The sequence below is a fragment of the Mirounga leonina genome, unplaced genomic scaffold (assembly GCF_011800145.1).
Source record: "Mirounga leonina isolate KUSES-001 unplaced genomic scaffold, KU_Mleo_1.0 Mir_82, whole genome shotgun sequence".
NCBI classification, from domain to species: Eukaryota; Metazoa; Chordata; class Mammalia; order Carnivora; family Phocidae; genus Mirounga; species Mirounga leonina.
Window position 1 is genome coordinate 763,728 of NW_023270825.1, and position 18,440 is coordinate 782,167.

An 18,440-nucleotide genomic window follows, 5' to 3' on the forward strand; every position below is an offset into this window, starting at 1 on the left:
CACGCCGCGTCACGGCGGGCCCCGCCCCTTCCCCCGCGCGGGCGACGTGCGCGCCCGCGGCCCGGGCGGCCCCGCCCCTTCCCGCGGGCTGGCGCAGGCGCAGGCGGAGGCGCAGGCGGGAGCGCGGGGGAGCCCCCGCGCGCGGCGCCCGCGTGTGTGTCCGCGTCGTTCACGAGCCCTCTCCGGAGGCGGGGTGCGCGCGCCTGGCGCGCTGTTGTCGCCTCGGGGAGCCCTGACCCCACTCCCGCTCCGGTCCGGCCCGTCCTGTTGGTTGCGCTCCGTCTGTTTTCAGGGGCCTCATCTGAGGCCGAGCTCGAGCCGGGCAGGGGGAGAGAGTTAGCGGCCTCCGTGCGCCCCGCGGAGCCCGCCCGGGGACCGGACCCGTCAGCGAGGCAGCCCCCCGGGCGCCCCGGCCGCAGTGGGAGGCGAGGGGCCGCGGAGGCAGAGCGCCCTGGGAGGCTTCCCTCTCTGCGGTTCTCGGGGTCTCCTCCCCGCGGCAGAGGCTTTGGAGAAGCCCGGCACCGGGTCCGTGGGCCGGTGGCGGCGCTCACCCGTCCGCCGTCTTGTCCTGGGCCCTTCAGCGTGTGTCGTGTGTCGAGTGGGACGCGGCTGTGCCAAGTCTCACGCTGCTGTGGCTTTCGGGGGGCCGTCGCGGCGCCCGTGCGGCGCTCAGTTGCCACCGTGCCGGGCGCGTCCACAGGCGCGTGGCGTCGTGGCCTCCTGTGGGTGGCTTGCCCCCTGGCGTGAAGCCCCGTCCCAGCCCCTCGCAGGGCCCCCTGCCCCGCGCCCTGCAGCCGTGTCACCACCCTCTCTCCTGCGTGGCGAGCCACGGCCCGTCTCCCGCTTCAGTGTCTTGTCAACGGCCTGTCCTGTGTTTCGCCTTTTGCTTCCGGTTGGTGAGAGGGTCTCGCCTAGGCTGTGTGACGTGTTGGGGTTTAGTGCCTTCCCTGTACGCGTCTGCCTTCCTCACCTGGTTGGCGTGTCCTCTCTCCCGCCACAGGCGGTCACCTCTGAGCCTGGGCAGTCTGGGCGACGGCACCTCTCCGCCACGGGTTTTGTTCGGTTCGGTTGGGGTTTTGTTTGTGATGTGGTTGCCAGGAGACAGACGTGTTATGGGGAGAAAACAGAAACGTTTCAGAAGTAATACTGTTAGGGTTTCGAACTGTTTTCGACGAGACGTAAACACCGGAGCTAGAGGTGAAAGCTTTGACGCTGCTGAATTCCTGAAATACAAACCTGCACGTCCAGAAGCTGCTCGGGACAGTTTGGAGACGGACGCGCCAGGAGACTGTGCCCGGCTGGCGAGCCGCGCCTCTCGGCCGTGCTGCCCCGCCAGAGTTCCACCTGACGTCCAGCCTGCCCAGCACAGGACCCACCTTTCCAGAGACCGCAGCACCCAGGGCCTTGGGGAAAGGAGGACGAGTGGCAGCTGCTCGCCAGCTCAGCCCCCGCAGTCGGTGTGGGGGATGTCCCTCGGGTCCTCGCCGTCCTTGGGGACCCAGGCCGCTTCAGCGGTTGTTGCTGCCCGTCTCCCGTGGTCCTTTACGTGAGCCAAGACGGGCAGAGGAAGGGGTGCTCGTAGCCCCACGTGGGGCTTCCAGGGGCCAGAATTCAGTCACGTAGATGCCGGGAGGCCGGGAGAAGTGATCAGGCTGGGGCCCCGAAGGAGGGTGCTTGGTGCTGGTAGACAGCAGGGTCCTGCCTGTCGCCATCTGCCAGCACACGCCTGCTTTCTGGCTGGCCTGTGGCCCCCTCGGGGCACCCCCTCTTCAAGCCTCAGCAAGGCTTTTCCAATGAGCCTGTCCAAGGCAAGTCTCGCCCCTGATGTTCTGTCGGGGGCCCTGCACGGTTCCTTCCATGCATGCACCTGCGGCAGCGCAGCAGGCCGCTGAATTCAGGAGGTTACCTGCCAGCTGGACTCTCCTGGACGCCCAGGCCAGGGGTCGTCCAGGGAGCAGGGCACGAGGGAGGGAGAGTGCATGCGTGCATGCACGGGCCCTTCCTGAGCCTTCCCTTGCTGAGGAACGTACGATCATTTAAAGAGCTGCTTGTACATCTGTAGACATAAGGGCAGAAGATACAGCTCATGTTTCATGAGAGTAAACTGGGCCAGCAAGTAGGTAAGAAACAGGCTCTGTCTCCGTCGTGATCCGCAGAACGCCCCGCAAGGCAGCAGGGTATCGTGTGTGTGCATGTGCACGAGCACGTGGGGTGACCCCGCGCGGCAGCTGTGCGAGGGATGTGGGCGAGCAGCCCCCAGCCGAGGGTCGGGGAAGCTGTGCAGTGGACGGACTGGGAGGGTCACCCTGAGGGTGGGCATCGCGCTGTGTGGTCTTCGTGTGCCTCCCAGATCTGGAACACGCACGTTCCACGAGGCCTGCTGCGCGGGGGGTGGACGCGTCCTGCGCGGCACTGAGGTGCGTGTGTCTGCGGCAGATCCGTGCCTGTACATCCCGCGCTTTGCCCACCTGCTGGAGTTTGGGGAGAAGAACCACGAGGTGTCCATGACGGCCCTGAGGCTCTTGCAGAGGATGAAGAGGGACTGGATGCACACCGGCCGGCGCCCCTCGGGCCTCTGCGGAGCAGGTAGGACGGCCCCGGAGTCAGGCTGGCCAGGCCCCGCTGGCTGTGGATGGGGTGGGCTGTCTCCAGAGGTAACCTGGCCCTCGAGGGCTCCCGTGCGGCCAGCCCTGCCCTGCCCCCGGTGCTGAGTTGTTACTACAGAGGGTACTTCTCGGTCCCCCGGAGGGTAGCTGTCCGGTCTCCCTCTGCATCCTCCAGCTCTGTCCCCAGTGCCTTGGGGTCTGACGTAGCCCTTGGGCCTGGAGTTCTACCCAGCAGGCCCTTCCTCCTTTCTGGTGGCCCTTACCCCACGACGACCGCCCCCCCGGGCTCCAGTGCTTCCTGGAACGCCAAGGGCCTGCGTTCCCACGCTCAGCTACCAGCAAGAGTCCTCTCCCAGTGCACTGCCGACTCTGGGCCACTCCTGGTCAGCCCGGCTGCGGCCACCACCCGGGGCCCATCCCTGTTCCCCCGACCTGGCCGTGTCCCCAGCCTCCTTACTTACCTGTGTTGCCAACTGGTTGCCTGTTTGAGTCGCCTCGGAGTTTGCTCCCTGACTTTGAGGGGTCACGCGAGGTTCTAGACGCGTCTTCCTTCTCTCTGCGTTGGACGCAGCACGTTCTGGGATCCTCAGCCGTGGCGGACTTCTGGGTCTTGGGACCCTCACGTACACCGCGTAACCGTTACCCCCTGGGGGGCCGGGGCCTCGCCCCCCACAGGCCCCCGGGCAGGGCTCTCACCGCCCCGTCCCGAGGCTTGACTCCCCATCGTGCTCCTCTCCAGCACTTCTGGTTGCAGCCAGGATGCACGATTTCCGGAGAACCGTCAAAGAGGTCATCAGCGTGGTCAAGGTGTGCGAGTCCACGCTGCGCAAGAGGTGGGTGGCTCTCGGTGGTGGCTTCCTCTGTCTGCCGGTCAGACCCACGTCCACGGTGCTGCCACCTGCTGGTCTGGCCAGGACCCAGGACAGCCCGGGTGCTAGAGGGGCCGCCCGCCTCCCTCCAGGGTCTCGGTCAGTCCTCCCGGCGCCATGCGTTGGGGTAGGTTGCGGTGGACTGAGAGCCTCAGTGACTGGCCCCACCCCCGGGGAAGCCAGGCTCACGCAGAGGGCCAGCTGCCCGCGAGCCCCTGCCTGGGGTGCGGTGTTGGGGGTGGCGGGGCTCAGCTCCAGCGTCAGCTGCGGCGGGATAGTCGTGAGCCCGATCAGCGGCGCGCCTGCCATTGCGGTGTTTTCACCTCGAATCTGCCACATCTGGGGGCGGTTTCTCAACTGAGGTCGTATCCTGGGGCACTTTCCAAAGCCGGAAAGAAAAGCGTTTTGCATATCTGACCGCTAATTCTCTTTAAAAATTTCCTACTGAAAAAAAACCTCTTGATTTAAGCTTTTTGTAGGTCGCGTGAGACAGAGGTAGTTAATCTTTAGGTGGTGACCGCCTAAGGCTGCTGGCGTGGCCTCCTTCCGTCTGGGCCTTGTCTGAGTCCCCAGTGGGAGCGACAAGTGTGCGTAGCCTTTCCTCCCCGGGGCCCCGCTGTTGGCCACGGCGAGTAGGGCTCGTGGCCGAGTGTGGCCGGGCTGCCGGCGGCTCTCTCCAGGGGCCCTCTTGTTGCAGGCTGACGGAGTTTGAAGACACGCCCACGAGCCAGCTGACCGTGGACGAGTTCATGAAGATCGACCTGGAGGGGGAGTGTGATCCCCCTTCGTACACGGCAGGGCAGCGGAAGCTGCGCATGAAGCAGGTGGGCCCCACGCCGGCCTGGCCACGCCTGCCCAGGCAGCACGTGGCGTCTCGCGGCATCTTCCAGATGTCGTGTGTCACGCTCTTATTTGGAAAAGAGTGGCTTAGTTGCAAAGACCAGACTGGGTCTGCGTCCACACGGCGCGCAGGGAGAGGCGGACAGATGGGTGGGGTCGGGCTGAGCCCTGGGGGTGCAGGAGGGGCACCCCTGCCGCTGGCTGGGGGGTGGCACGCGGGGTGCCAGGTCCCTCGATGGCCCCATGCCTTCCCTGCAGCCGTCCCGGGTGCTCCAAGTACAGTTCCCGGGGGGCACCGGTGGGGTGCGTGTGTCTGGAGGGCTGGGGGACCCTGGGCACCGTGAAGCACGCCGCTTCCCCACGCGGCCGCCTTGTCTCTTTGCCGAACGTTCCCGTTGCTTTGTTTCAGCTTGAGCAAGTCCTGTCCAAGAAACTGGAGGACGTTGAAGGTAACCAGCTGCTCTTGCGGTGACAGGCGCCCCCGGGTCCCTAGAGCAGCGGGTCTGTGCTTACCGTGTGCCGTCCCTCACCTCAGGTGAGATATCCAGCTACCAGGATGCCATCGAGATCGAGTTAGAGAACAGCCGGCCGAAGGCGAAGGGGGCCCTCGCCAACCTGACTAGGGACGGTGAGTCCAGCTGCGTCCCCCACGGTCTCGAGGGGCCGGCCCCGCTCGTGTCACCCACGCCAGGCACTGCCCCGCCGGCTGACCTCCACCCCTGCCTGCTACCGCCCATCCAGGGCCGTGGGCTTGTCCTTTACAGGGTCCCAGCCGCCTCCTGGCCCTGACGTGCTGCGTGCTGAGTATCCAGCCGCCCCCCCCGCCCCCCGCCCCCCAGGTTCTAGCCCTCGTGGGGGGAGCCGCTCCTCAGCACCCAGATCTTCCTTCCGGACTGTTCTGCCGCCGCCCGCTTTGTGCCTTCCTCGGCTGCCGCGGGGCTACCTCCTCCCCATCGTGGCTGCCACGCATCTGTTTCCAGCCTGGGGCATTGCAGAGCTGCTGTGTGCGTTCTGCGTGGATCTTTTTCTGCACCCATGCTCCTCTCTCTCCTGGACGCTCCCACGTCGCCTTCCTTCCCAGTCCTTGCGGCCCCGTCTGTAGGTCTGCAGCCGGGCCACGCTGCACCGTGTCTCTGATTCGCCCGGCCCGGTGTTGCCCACGCCTCCGACAGTCTGCCCGCTGCTCCCCCAGGGTCTGCGGCCTTTCTGACTCGTTTCCTCTCTTGCTCCTGAGACTCCTCTTGCTCGGCCGGCCCAGCGCCCCGTCGACCCTCTCCCGAGAGCGGGCATCTCCCGCCCCGTGGGTGTTCCCCAGCCGCCCTCGGATCGAGCCCCCTGCGCTGCCACCGTGAGCGGCGTCCTTCCCCTGGTGTTCGGCTGCTCGGTGCCGCTTCTGTGTGCCTGTGGGTCGGGACTTCTGTTTCCACTCTTCTGAGGGCGCGCGCTCGGTCACGGGTTTTCCACGTGAGCAGTCGTGTCTTCTACAAAAGTGCTGCTTCGTGCTCGCCACTGACTCTCGGGCCCCTGATGTCCCCCAACGCCCAGGCCGTGGCCGGGCCCCCCCAGCGCCTGCTGAGCCACAGTGGTGGCAGTGGGCACGTGGCCCGGGTGCCGCCCAGGACACGGAGCAGGCTTTGGGCTGAGGTGCCACGTTGCCCTGAGATGGATGCGCCCTCCCACAGTTTTCACTGGGTGTTGCCTCGGCTGTCGGTGAGTTTCTGCAGGGCCTGTGGAGAGAATGTAGGGTTTTCTGGGCTCAGTGAGTGCGACCCGCCCCCCGGGGGCGCCTGGCGTCCGGTCCGCACACGGTCTGCACGGACTTGGGCAAAGCCGCGTCTCAGGACGTGTTTGATTTTGTTAGTCGTGGAAGTGTGTTCTTTCTCCCCGTTTCTTTGCCTGGTTTTGTGTTCTGGTTCGTACTGATTTCTCGCGAGTGCTGCGTTTGCGTTGATTCGTTCATCGTGCGGCCTCCTGTCTGCTGAGTCGGCACCTGCCCCTCCTCCCTCTGCCCCTTCGGGGTCGCTGCTGGACGGGTTTGCTCTGGCGTTTGGGGCGTATGCGTGCAGGAAACCCGTGAGCCGCGCCGGAGCTCTGTGCTGCTCAGAGTCTCGGCTCGTTCCTCTCTGATGCTGAGGTTCCCAGGGGCACTTACCGTCCAGAGGGGCGGTGCCTTTTGTTTTCCAGTCATGGCGTGAGTGTCCACGCTTACCGCCGTGTGCGGGTCAGCTGTGTGTTTGTGGCTGGCGATGCCCGTGGGCCCGCGAGGACGGAGGCGGCCAGTGTCGGCTTGCCCCACCGCGACGCCTGCAGCTGCCGTTCTGGGATGGGCGGGCGTGGGTGTGGAGTCCGGCTCCGGGGGACGTGGGGTCCCTCCACAAGGGTGCGCGTTCCACTCTGCTCCCTGGCCCGGCCCCTCCACTGGGCCCTCCTCTGCGGCTGGCACGGAGTTGGGTGCTGCTTCATGCCCCAGCTGGAAGCTCTGCTCCTCTAGCGGTTGGAGCCCGTTTCCATCCGCCCGTGACTCGGTGGTGGTGCTCGCTGCACTCCGCGGGGGCCTGGCTTTGCACCGGGATTTCCTTCATGCCATTTCCTGGGCAGCGTCTGCGTGCACTGCCCCGGCCGCTAAGAAGCCGGCCAGCTGTCCGCCACCAGCAGGCCACCTGCCTCCTGCCCTGGGCCCAGCTTCTCACACCTGTTCTCCTGACAAGAACGTCAGGGACGCATCCCTCTTCCTAGCTCCCCACGGTCTGGTTATCCAGACCCTTTCTGTGTCATCGGGATGGCGGACGTTTCATCCCCTTTGTCTGGACCGAGCCCGAAACTAGGTGGGGCTGTCCAGCTGCCTTGGGTCACAGGAGGCCTGACTGAGAGGCCACGGCTCCCGTGACGTGCCGTGGGGGTGCAGGCAGTGGGCCACCCTCCTGCCAGCCTCCCTGCAGGGCCATTAGCTGACCGGCAGTACTGAAGGGGCCGGCAAGGGCATGCGATGATTCGGGAGAGGCCTGGGGGAGGGAGGGAGCCCTGCAGCTGCATGGGGGGAGGCTGGTGCTCACGTGGGGTGCAGCGGGGGCGTGGGAGGTCCCGAATGGAGGCCAAGGGGACAACACGGTCTGACTCAGGCTGAAGGGGAGAGTCGGCCGTGAGAGAGGCAGGGGTTTGGGAGCGATGCGGCCTGGGGGAGGCGGGACTCTGCGGTGCTCCTGGGACCCAGCTGACAGGACGGGAGTGCGGACGCGCAGGGCACACGGCTGCTGAGGCCGGGGCCTGGCCCTCAGGCAGGGGCGCCCAGACGTGAGGGCGGAGGTGCGGCAGATTTATCCGGAAGGATCGTCACCCTATGTGATTTTCTCGCTCACAGGGACTCGGACGGTTTTCTGCTCCCAGAGAAACATTCACAAAGATGTAACGTTCTCGTGTGATCCTCGGCGCTTACCGTGAATTTTTAGCGTTACACGTTAAAGACTAGAGTAGGGTGTTTTATTTAGATGTTCTGTTGGGTGGTTTTTTAACAAATTCCGTGCAGGCATAACTCACGTACGACAAACTGCGAATCTAAAACGCAGCCCTTGGTAAATCTCGACAAATGTGCGCGTCGCAGAACCATCGCGGTGGCGGAGATGGTGGCCGAGATCATGAACGTGCACCCCCAGGACCCTCGGGCCTTCGCTGCCCCCGGAGTCCGTCGTGCTTTCTGGAGTTTCGTGTCTGTGGGATGGCGCGGCATGTCCGGATTCTCGTCTGGCTGCTGTGCTCTGGGTGACGGCTCCGGTTGGTGAGCACGGCTCCCCGTCGGTGGCGCCCTAAACGCACGCAGGTGGCCGGGCCAGCTGGGGCTGCAGCACGTCTGTGCACGAGGGTCCCTGTGGACGTTTGCTCGGTCTTGCCTGGGTGCGCGCGCCCAGCCTTCTCTGACGCAGCCGGGCTGTGCGCGCCCCCCCGGGGTGGGGGCTGCTTCCTGGCGCCGTCCTGGCCTGGCAGGAGAGAGGTGGCGCCCTAGGCCTTCTGCCGGGGCTTGGTCGGGTCGTGTGGTTTCTTCGCACGCTGCAGACACACGGCGCTCACGGGAGGGCAGAGGTCTCGTTTGACGCCGTCCTGCTTGGCGGTTCAGGGGTTGCTGTCAGTGTCCTGTCGGGAAGTTTTGTCCAATCCGAAGCCACAGATGTTTTCTGTCATCATTCTCTGAACGGGAAATTTCTTTCTTAGCTGTTCTGTTCGTTTTGAGTGGATTTCTGTGCAGCGTGAGGCGTGTAGGCCGAGGGCTCTTAGTGGGCATGTGGGTGTGGGGCAGCCTCGGTGACGAGGTGCGTCTCCGTCGCTGAAGTTAGGGAAGTAAGTGCCTTTTGCGGCCGCACGGCCGTGTTTGTCTGCACAGAGGTGGGGATCTGGCTCCCTGCCTGGTTCACAGGCTGTGTGACGTTGTGTCCCTAGGCTCCGTCGAGGACTCCACGTCCAGCTTATTTGGCGAGGACGACCCCGAGGACGAGGAGCTGGAGGCTGTGGCCAGCCACCTGAACAAGGATTTCTACCAAGAGCTGCTTGGCGGCAGCATTTCCAGCAGCTCCGAGGTGGCTGGAGGCCCTGAGGGGGCCAGGGGGCCCCCGGCCCTGGAGTCCCTGCTCGGCCCCCTGCCCACGGCGGCCAGCCTGGGCATCTCGGACTCCATCCGAGAGTGCATCTCCTCCCAGAGCCAGGACCCCAGTGAGTGCCTGGGAGCCCCGGGGACGGGTGGTGGATGGGGAGAGGGAGGGGGCTCCTCTGGCAGGTGCAGTGGGGCTGTGGCCGGCAGATGCCAGGTCCAGGTCACCCCCCCGTCTGTGGGAGGTGGAGGTGCTGCTTTGGGGTGCAGCCTCTTGGAAGGGTGGGCAGGGGAGGGGCGCCGTGCAGGGCGGTGCGAGCATCGCTAGCCCCAGCGTATGTGGACACCCCGAATCCCAGCAGGGCTTGTTGCCGCCTCCAGAACCCTCGTCCCCTGGCCCGGCGGCTCAGGGCCTGGCCGGAGCCCTCTGCTGGCTTGGGCTGTGGCCGCAGGCTCCTTCCTGCCCGTGTGAAGCGTCCTGCACAGGGACGGGGACTGGCTTCCCCGCCCGTCCTGCGTCTGTCTGAGCCAAGGGCGAGCGCTGCCTGAGGGCACAGTCCCCACGCGTGGCCCGACATGACCTGCTGGGCTCCAGCACGGGCAGTGGGGGGTGCCTGAGCAGGAGGATGGCCTGGGGCGCTGGCGGCTCTGGGAGGAAGGCCCGTCTGGTTCTGCCACGTTTTACTGCCGAGAGCGGGTTCTGGCCGTCCGCCAGGACTGACCCCCGAGGTGCCCCCAGGCTGCAGACAGGCCCTGCCTCATCCCTGGGCGCCCAGGGCTTGGCCCCCGTGTGCCGGGGCCCCCATGAGGGTGCGCCGCACAGACGTTTGTCACGTGCCTCTGAGCCAGGTGATGGGCAGGTGCGCAACCTGCCCTGACCGCAGTGGCGTCTCGGGCGGGAGGGGCCGCGACACGGGGCAGCCCAAGCCCGCCAGTTGAGCACAGGAAGGTGGGGCAGAGGGCCTGTGTAAAGGCCCCGAGGCAGGGGCAGACCGGTGCTGCAGGAGTCAGGGAGCGGGGTGAGGCAGAGCCCACGTGGAGGGTGCAAGCAGAGTGTGAGCGCCAGGGGAGCCTGCCCAGGGCCTGACCGCGGAGCTTCCCACGGGGCCCGCTGGGTGTGGGCGGTCCACCTGGTGATCGGGGGCACCCCGACCTCCGGGCCATGGAGGTTGTGCTGTTGGCCCGGGGTGGGTAGGAAGGGGGCGGCCAGCAGGCTTTGGCGATGTCCAGAGCACATCCCGAGCACATCGCTGAGGACGCGCTGAGGACGCGCTGAGGGTCCATCTCCTGGGCTGGTGGGTGGAGAGCCGGACAGCCTGCTCTCCCGCTCTGAAGGCGCCTCTGTCGTAGGGAGTCCCGAGGTCTGGTGGCTCTGCTTTAGTGTCCTTCTTGCACGCAGTCCTGGGGTGGAAGCCACACTGCACATGGAGCAGGGCCGGGCCTGCCAGTGACGAGGGGGCTTCCGTCAGCCATTGGCCAGAGCCGAGGTCCCAGACGAGGGGCCTCCTAGCCCGGAAGGGGTCCTGAGACCGCCCAGGGGACGTCTACGCTTGCTCACCAGAAGCTGACCCCAAATGACCCTGGCGCTGTGCTTCCCCGCAGCGGACGCGTGTGGGGACGGCGAGCTGGACCTCAGTGGCATCGACGACTTGGAGATTGACAGGGTGAGCGTCCGCATGCACTCTGTGTGCCGTTCGGGGCCCCAGGCGGCCATGCCTGCCCTGCCCGCACCGTCCCACAGGCCCTCCCGCGGCGGGGCATCCCCGTCGTGCCACCACACGGCCCCTGGGACCCATGTCCGCGTGCCCGTTTGTGGACTCAGCCCCTGCTATCGGCCTTGGAAAGGGTGGGGGGGACAGGTGTCCCTGAGCGGCTCCCAGGAACGAGCCTGCAGCCCCGCGGGTCAGAGGCTTGTGTGCGTGGTCGGTGGCTGAGACCCGGGTGTGATGCTGTGCTCTGCCCAGTACATCCTGAACGAGGCGGAAGCCCGCGTCAAGGCCGAGCTGTGGATGCGGGAGAACGCCGAGTACCTGCGGGAGCAGAGGGGTAAGCACCCGCCCACCTGCCAAGGGTCCTGGGCTCCGGGGCCCCTGCTGATCTGCCATTTGGGGACTTTTCAGAGAAAGAAGCAAGAATCGCGAAGGAGAAGGAGCTTGGCATCTACAAGGAGCACAAGGTAGGGCTCGTTCAATGTGTGTGGAGACCAGCCCTGCCCCTCCCCAAGTCATGCGAGGGCCCCCAGGGCCAGCGGTTCCTCCACTGAGGGCCTGCCGCACCTCTGGGACCCCGTCGGGGACCCGGGAGAGCCTGCTTGTCACGTCCATCCTATGGGTGCTCACAGAGACGTGGCTAGCTGCTTCTGTGGGGCTGGATGGGGACTCTGGCCGCAAGGCCAAGCTGGGGAGTGGTTGAGCCTCTGAGCAAGAAAGGCAGGAACCAGGCATGCGCGGCCCGGGTCGCTGGTCTGCTCAAGAGCTTTTCCGGGGGAGGGCCTGCAGCTTGGGGTCAGGGCTTGGGGCCCCTAGCAGCGTGGTGGGCAGGCTGGCGGACAGGAGACACAGCTGGGCTCCTGGAGGTGGTGCAGCACCCAGGATCAGGTCCCTCCGTGCTGGGTGACCCGTCCCGAGCATGGCACCCTACTCGGCCCTGTTCGGGTGGCCACAGTGTCCAGCACAGCCAGGGGTCCATATGGGTTCGTGGGCAGCTCAGCGCTTGCTGCTGGGTGACCCCTCCTGAGGGGCTCGCTGAGCTGGCCGCACACCCTGAGACCTGCCCCCAGTTCCCCCGCTCATGGACGGGGGCTGGCTTTCCCCTTCTGAGAGGAGGCGGTCGGAGCCGTCCTCTGGAGGCCCGGGCCCTGCACACCTCGGCTCCTGGGGCCGGGGGTCCCCAGCAGACTCTGATTGCCCGGTCCCTCCCCCCACGGTGTCCAGCTGGCGGTGCCCCCCCATCCCACGAGGCACCTAGCAGGTCTGTGGGCACTGAGATCCCCAGGGGGCAGTAACTCTCCTGTTTCCGTCGAGCCCAAGAAGTCTTGTAAGCGACGGGAGCCGATTCAGGCCAGCACGGCCGGGGAGGCCATTGAAAAGATGTTGGAGCAGAAGAAAATCTCCAGCAAGATCAACTACAGCGTACTTCGGGACCTCAACAGCAAGGGTGGGGGCAGCCTGCAGGGGGAGGACGTGCAGCCCGAGGAGCGGGCCAGTGCCCGGAAGCCGTCTCGGAGGAAGACGCCTGCCGGCAGGAACGGAACTGACCCCGTGAGCAGCGTGGGGAAAAGGTACTGCGCCCGGGGCGTTGCGTCTGGGCAGGGGCGGGAGGCCTGGGGGCGCATCCCCACCTGGATGCTGGGTCTCACGCAGCATCTGCTGCCCTGGCCGGCTCCTGTTTGCGTGCAGGGCTGGGGGCTGAGGAGGGGGCCCCTACCCTGCAGGGTGTGTTCTGTCTCGGGGAGCAGGCGAGCCAGCCTGTTTTCCTGGGAGGGGCCCTTTGCGCACCCCTCCCCTGGCTGCACAGCTCTGCCGAGAAGGAAGGGTAGAGCGCAGACTGCCGAGGGGGGTGAGCAGGCCAGGGGAGAAGCCGTGGGCCGCGCCAGGTGCCTCTCCTGGCGGGGCAGCGCCCTGCACAGACGGGTCCAGGCAGCTCCGCACAGCTCCCTGCGCTGTGGCCTGCCGTCGGGCGGCTGCAGGCTGGCACCGTGTTCCCCAGGGTCCCGGCCGTGCCTGAGCTGATCCTCAAGGTCATGCACCCAGCGCAGAGCTGCCCCTGGATGGGCTGGGAGCTTAGGGGCTGCCTGGAGGTGCGGCCTGGCTGCATCCCACCCACCTCTTCTCAGATCTCCGTCGTTAGCAGCTTCTAACCGTGATTGATCCGAGAAAGAAAAGTGTTCTGGTTTGCCTTTTTTTCTCGTAACTCAGAGTAAACGTTTTTCATGGTTTTGTGACATTTTTTTTTTTTAACGTAAGTCATCTCTGCGCCCAACATGGGGCTTGAACTCACAACCCTTGAGATGAAGTGTCACAAGCTCTTGTAACTGAGCCAGCCGGGTGCCCCTTGTGACGCTTTTTCTATAAGTGGAGTCTTCCATTTCCTCGTTCCCCGAGCCCCCAAGTCCCCGAGCACCCAGCACAGCCTGTCGCTGTCTGGCATCCCTGTGTTCCCTTCTGACTGTGGTCCGGGGCCTGGGGAGATGCACCCCAGCCTGGCTTCCGCCTGCTCAGTGGACCCTCAGACCGTGAGAAGCAGCTAGGGGACCCTGAGCCCTCGGGAGCCTTCAGACCACAGGGTCTCCCTCTTCTCAGACTGCTCCTTGGAGGCGGCGCATCACCCTGTCCGTGGTGCGGGGGGCTGCTTTCCCAGGGCCCCGGCTCTGCCTCTGGTTGCCAGGGGACAGTGTGTGGGCAAGCCTGTCTCGTGGGTCAGCTGCGCCCCGTCCATCCTAGTGTGTCTGCCATCAGGCCGAGAGGGTGAGCGGGTGGGGCTGTGGGCCCAGGAGGGGAGCATGCTTTCCAGGTCACAGGCCCTCCTACGGGGCTGCTTGGAAGGGGTGGGGGGTGGGCGTGGGACCCAGACCCAGGCCCCCTCCCCGCCGCCCCCCCGCTGGCTGCCTCACTGACCACCGTGACCCCTCTGCAGCCAGCTGGGTGGACAGGGCCAGCTTCCCGCCTCCTGGGCTCAGGTGGCTCTGGACTCTGTGGGGCCTTGAGGGGTCGCTGCTGTGGCTCGAGCCCACGGAAGCCTCCCACGAGAGCTTGCAGCTCCTGTGCGGAGGGCCTGTCCACCTGCTGGAAGCTGTTGGAGCATCCATTCCCAGTGTCCCCGGGGCCTCTTGGCGTCACAGTGGTGGACACCACTCAGTCATCCGAGTCCCCCCTGGATGCCTCCACCCCCACAGGCCCTGGGGCAGGGTCCCTGAGCCTGGACGCGTCTGTGGCCAGGGCGTGGGAGGACAACCTGCCTCCTCTCGGGGGCGGGGGGCGGGGGGTCCCACCCTGGACAGGTCAGCATCCCAGGAATGTGGGTACGATGCTCTCCTTTCTTGGTTCCTTGCAAGGGACGGTGCGGAAGGTGCCCTGGCTTCTGTGTTTGGAGGGTCTGGAGAGGGAGAGGAGAACCTCCCCATGGGCCTCTCCTCTTCTCCCCACGGGATGACCAGGGCCGAGGGTGGCCCAGGGGGAGGCGCCTCCCACTGCGGCCACTCCCTGCCATCCCCACACATTCTTCCTGAAGCAGACCACCCAGAACCTTGACTGAGAACAGCTGGGCAGACAGCCTGGAGAGCCCCAGGGCAGTACAATTTCAAATGACTTCTTAAAAATTTTATTTTGGAGAGGGGGGGCGAGAGAGCACGCAGAAGCGTGAGCAGGGGGAGGAGCAGAGGGGAAGGAGACGGACGGGAAAGAATCTCTAGCCGACTTCACAACTCTGAGATCATGACCTGAGCCGAAACCAGGAGTCAGATACTCAACCCACTGAGCCACCCAGGAGCCCTTGATTTTAGGTTTTTATTCATCAAATGACAAACGTGCATCAGATCTGCCCAGGGCTATCTCCCATTGATCCACATAGCGTTTGAGCTAAAATTTGGGTTTGCTGCCAACGTTAAAAAGGAAGTTTTCATAGAAAAACCCTGACTTCCAGTTTCTGGCAGCCACCCCCCTCCCACCCCCGTTCCCAGCACTGCGCCGAGGCCTGGGGTGGGGGGGCGATGCTCACGCACATCACCGCTTGGCCTGTGGGGGTGGTGAGTAGGGCCGCTGCGCCGTCAGGAGGGGACGGGTGCGGTCACTCGCGCATCCTTGTGTGCTGGGCACGCGGACGTGCGTCAGGCACAGGCTAGGGGCTGTGTGCTCGTAGGATCCGCCCTAGCAGAGTGGGCACGGGGTGGGCACGGGGTGGGGTGAGCCACAGCATGGGGCGGAACTGCTCGGGGAGCCGGGACAGGTAGGGGCCTGAGGCCTGCGGGGTCCGCTGGGAAGAGCGACATCAGAGTGAGCCGCGGGAGCGGAGTCGGAGAGGGAGTGCCCCCCGTCCCCCCCCAGGGCTGGGCACTCAGTGCACTCTGCAGGCGGAGTGGTGGCCGCGGCCTGGGCTGAGGCCACCACCCTGGGCTCTCTTTCAGGCTGAGGCCCATGGTGTCTGCACAGCCAGCCAAGAAGGCAGCCGTAGGAGAGGTACGTTGTGTGGCCACAGCCGGGGGCAGGGGCCCTGGCAGGGAGGGACCGTGGGCTATCCTGGCCCGCACATGGGGGTCCTGAGGCCTGCGGGCGGCAGGGGAGGGGCCCTGGGGGCGGGCGGCCCGGAGCAGGCCTGCCACATCTGCCTCAGGCTGTGCGGCGGAAACAGGCTTCCTGGGCGCTCCTGGGTGTGCACGGGCTGGACGGAGGGGCTGCTTGGGAGCTCGGGGGGCTCTGGAGGGTGGGAAGCGTCCAGGAGACGGCAGGGGCCAGTGGGGGCCCAGGCTGGTGCTGTGCCGCCCGTCCCCCAGGGCAGGCAGCTTCCCAGAGCCTGTCCCCTTTGGCTGCAGACCTCGCCCACCCTGGGAGCCGAGCCTGTCAGGCCCGCAGCGGTGGTGGAGAGCGGGCCGGTGTCCTACCACCCCGAGGAGGACCCTGACGAGGACGACCCCGACGAGGAGGACGGGGAGCCCTGTGTCAGCGCCCTGCAGATGATGGGCAGCAACGGTGAGGGGACCCTGCACGCTGGTTGGGGGGCGGCAGGCCGGGGTGGGGTGGGGTGGGGTGCTTCTGAGGAAAGGGCACGAATCCTTTGCCGCCACTCCCCTCACACCCCCACTCCCAGCACCGCGCCGAGGCCTTGGCGGGGGGCGTTTAGACCATCCCTAGACTCCGACCTCTCGGCTTCAAAGGAAATCCTCTTTCACCCCGGAAGGAGGTGGGGACTGAGACGCTTGCAGGCCGGCTGTGTCCGTTCCGCGGGGGGGCCGCCCCCCACTCACAGGGGTCCTCTGCCGGGAGGTGAAGGGCCCTGCAGAGGTGAAGACACCGCCATGGCGGGCCTCAGCGATGGTGGGGGGCCTGAGCACCTCCAGGAGGGGCCGCCCAGGTGGGCAGCGCCGCAGGGTGTCCACGGCTGTCCTCTGTGCCCCACAGATTACGGCTGTGACGGCGAGGAGGAGGAGGGGTACTGAGCCCGCCCTGCAGCCAGCGGCGTCTGGCGGGGCTCAGACGGGGCCTCCGTGGGCCCGCCTGCCCTGCGGCCCTCGCCACAGCCGCTCGGGACCCCATCTGGAGCACCGTAAGGAGCGTTTGCCAGCGAGGGGACTGGACCCGTGTCTGCGCGTCCCGTGAGATGTGGGTCTTACAGCCCGGGCACCCTCACAGGTGGCACCGTCTTGTCCCGTGGGAGGACACTGAGGCACGAGGAGGCTCACTCGTGGAAGTGAGTGCCGGACTGGAGGGGCTGAAGCTCCCCACCGGCTGCCCCAGTGCGGCCTCGGCCCCCACCCAGCCCCTCCCGCGCTGCGTCTTCAGCCGGACCCGGACTGTCCCGCGCCTGGCCACAGCCCGGCCGCTGGTGGCCTGAGTCAGCCGCACTCTCAGCAGATGTGGGATGGTCGGCTCCACGCCCCCGGGTGCACAGCTGCTCTGGGGGGTGCCCTGCGCAGCCCGTGTGGCTGGCCTGGGTGTCGGGCTGGCCCTGCGCCGAGCCGGAGTCAGGCAGAGCGGGGTCTTGTTTGAGCTGGGGTCTGGCGCAGGGCCTGCAGAGGGGTGGCGGGCAGAGAGGGTCCTTGAGCCCGGCCGCGCTGCTCTGGAGGGTTCCCACTACCCTCCACCGCCCTGGGGGCCCAGGGACCACTCTCAGGGTCTCAGCGTGGGCATCGCTTCTCTGAACACGGCCAGGGAGGCAGGGCAGATGCTTGTGCCCCTCGAGGCCCAGCCTTGGCCACCCTACCCGTGGCAGAGCCAGGCCACGTCCAGGATGCGGCAGAGTGTGCAGGTAGGGAATTCTGAGGTCCTTGGCTCAGAATCAGAGGTCTGGACCCTGCAGCTCGCCAGGGCCCTAGAAGGCTGGACAGGACCATGAGTTCAGTGAAACAAAAGCCGCTACTTTGAACAGACACCCACTGAGGCTCTGGCCTGTGCTTTCCCGTCTGGCTCCGTGGCCTGCCCTGGAGGGGTGAGACCACGGCAGGGCGCCCGGCCACTGGGGGTGGGAGAGGCGCATAGAGGCACCTGGCCCTGTTGTCACACGCACAATGGGGACGTGGCTTGGGCTTCATCAGCGCCCCCCTTGTGCCCAGCGCCGTAGGAAGTCCCCGAGTCTGTCCGTGGCGTGGGCTTCACGGCCGGGGCCCCCCGTGGGAAGGAGGGCTTGGCCTCAGCGGCTCTATACCAGCTCTCTGGCTCTGGGGTGTTCACTGTGCCGTTCAGGGGGCAGGGTGCGGACCGCCTGGCTGGGATGGTGAGCTCCCGGGACCTCCAGGTGCAGGGCTAGCGGTGGCTCTGGAGGGGATGGAGTCGCCCTCTGGGACACAGGGCTGCCCGTGGGGCGCATGGCAGGCTTCAAGACAGGGCTTGGCGGGATGCCTCCCTGGGGAGCTGGGGCGAGAGCTGAGCTCGCAAAGCAGGGGAGGGAGGGGGTCCCTTGGGGGTTTGCAGAGGGGGAGGGGATTTGAGGGAAGACGCAAGCACTCAGGGTGGCCTGCAGGGCCGAGGCCCGGAGTTGAGGGGACATAATGGGGAGGAAGCCCAGGGAGGCCCGATGGGCAGGGAGGTCTGGGGGTGGATGGCCGGGAGCAGGTGTCTGGCTGAAGCAGGAAGGGTCAGGCCCCCAGATGGCTGGAGACGGGCCCGGGAGCAAGGGCTGGTGGGAAGGGCTGTCCCCTGAGAGGGTGTGGTGAGGAGGGTCACGTGGGTGGGAGGGGGTGCTGGGGATTCGTGCTTTGGTGGTGACCAAGGTGCTGGTGAGGGATGAGGCCCCAGGCCAGCAGCTGGCAGGGTCCTTCTGGCCTCGTGCCCTGTGTGCCGGCTGGAGGGGGACATGCAGGCCAGTCTGCACCTCTGTCCCACATCTGCATGGGGCTCTTCCAGCCGGGGGCACGGCGTGGGGGGCTGTCCCTGGTGGGTACAGGCTCCGGCTAGAGCTCCCCGGCATTCTGCAAAGCTCAGCCCCTTCAGGGCCTTGGTGGCACGGAGCGGACCCTGCAGCTGCTGGGACGGGCCCCCCCGGCACCCGCTTCACCATCCCCTGAGCTGTGTCCCTGCAGGGTCGGCGGAGGAATGGGCATCCTAGAAGCTTGGAGAGGCCTGGGTGCCCGACCAGGGAGAGAGGCAGGGCCCTCAGGAGCCCCCAGTCCAGTGTCCGAGGGCCCGGGGCCTGACTTGGGCTGGGGTCCAGCCCCGAGGAGGGGCATCGGTAGTGGGGGCAGGGACGCCTCACCCCCACTGCACGCTGTTCCCTGCTGGCGAGGCCCCTTGGCGGTGGGCTGCTTCTACCCCGGGCCCCACAGCCTCCCCTGCGGGCTGGACATGTGTGGACCGCTTGCCCTGCTTGAACCACAGCGTGGGTACTGAAGGGCACAGAAGC

General features: G+C 66.6%; 1 protein-coding gene across 6 annotated transcripts in view; it reads left to right on the forward strand.

Annotated features, from left to right (window-relative positions):
• BRF1 (BRF1 RNA polymerase III transcription initiation factor subunit) overlaps window positions 1-16,973 on the forward strand; it is a 48,117-nt gene extending 31,144 nt beyond the window's left edge. For 3 of the 6 annotated variants that reach the window (XM_034992963.1, XM_034992964.1, XM_034992958.1), the window contains 13 exons: window positions 2,437-2,586; window positions 3,346-3,439; window positions 4,173-4,299; window positions 4,725-4,764; window positions 4,851-4,943; window positions 8,744-9,013; window positions 10,494-10,555; window positions 10,856-10,937; window positions 11,012-11,067; window positions 11,915-12,171; window positions 15,013-15,064; window positions 15,418-15,574; window positions 16,004-16,973. In XM_034992963.1, the coding sequence (XP_034848854.1) occupies window positions 2,437-2,586; window positions 3,346-3,439; window positions 4,173-4,299; window positions 4,725-4,764; window positions 4,851-4,943; window positions 8,744-9,013; window positions 10,494-10,555; window positions 10,856-10,937; window positions 11,012-11,067; window positions 11,915-12,171; window positions 15,013-15,064; window positions 15,418-15,574; window positions 16,004-16,041 (1,478 nt within the window). In that variant the 3' untranslated portion in view covers window positions 16,042-16,973. Of the gene's footprint in view, window positions 1-124; window positions 1,547-1,568; window positions 2,121-2,436; window positions 2,587-3,345; window positions 3,440-4,172; window positions 4,300-4,724; window positions 4,765-4,850; window positions 4,944-8,743; window positions 9,014-10,493; window positions 10,556-10,855; window positions 10,938-11,011; window positions 11,068-11,914; window positions 12,172-15,012; window positions 15,065-15,417; window positions 15,575-16,003 lie in introns of those variants that run through there. The other 3 variants (XM_034992962.1, XM_034992960.1, XM_034992959.1) reach the window with 3 other exon arrangements.
• Window positions 16,974-18,440: the final 1,467 nt, after the last annotated feature.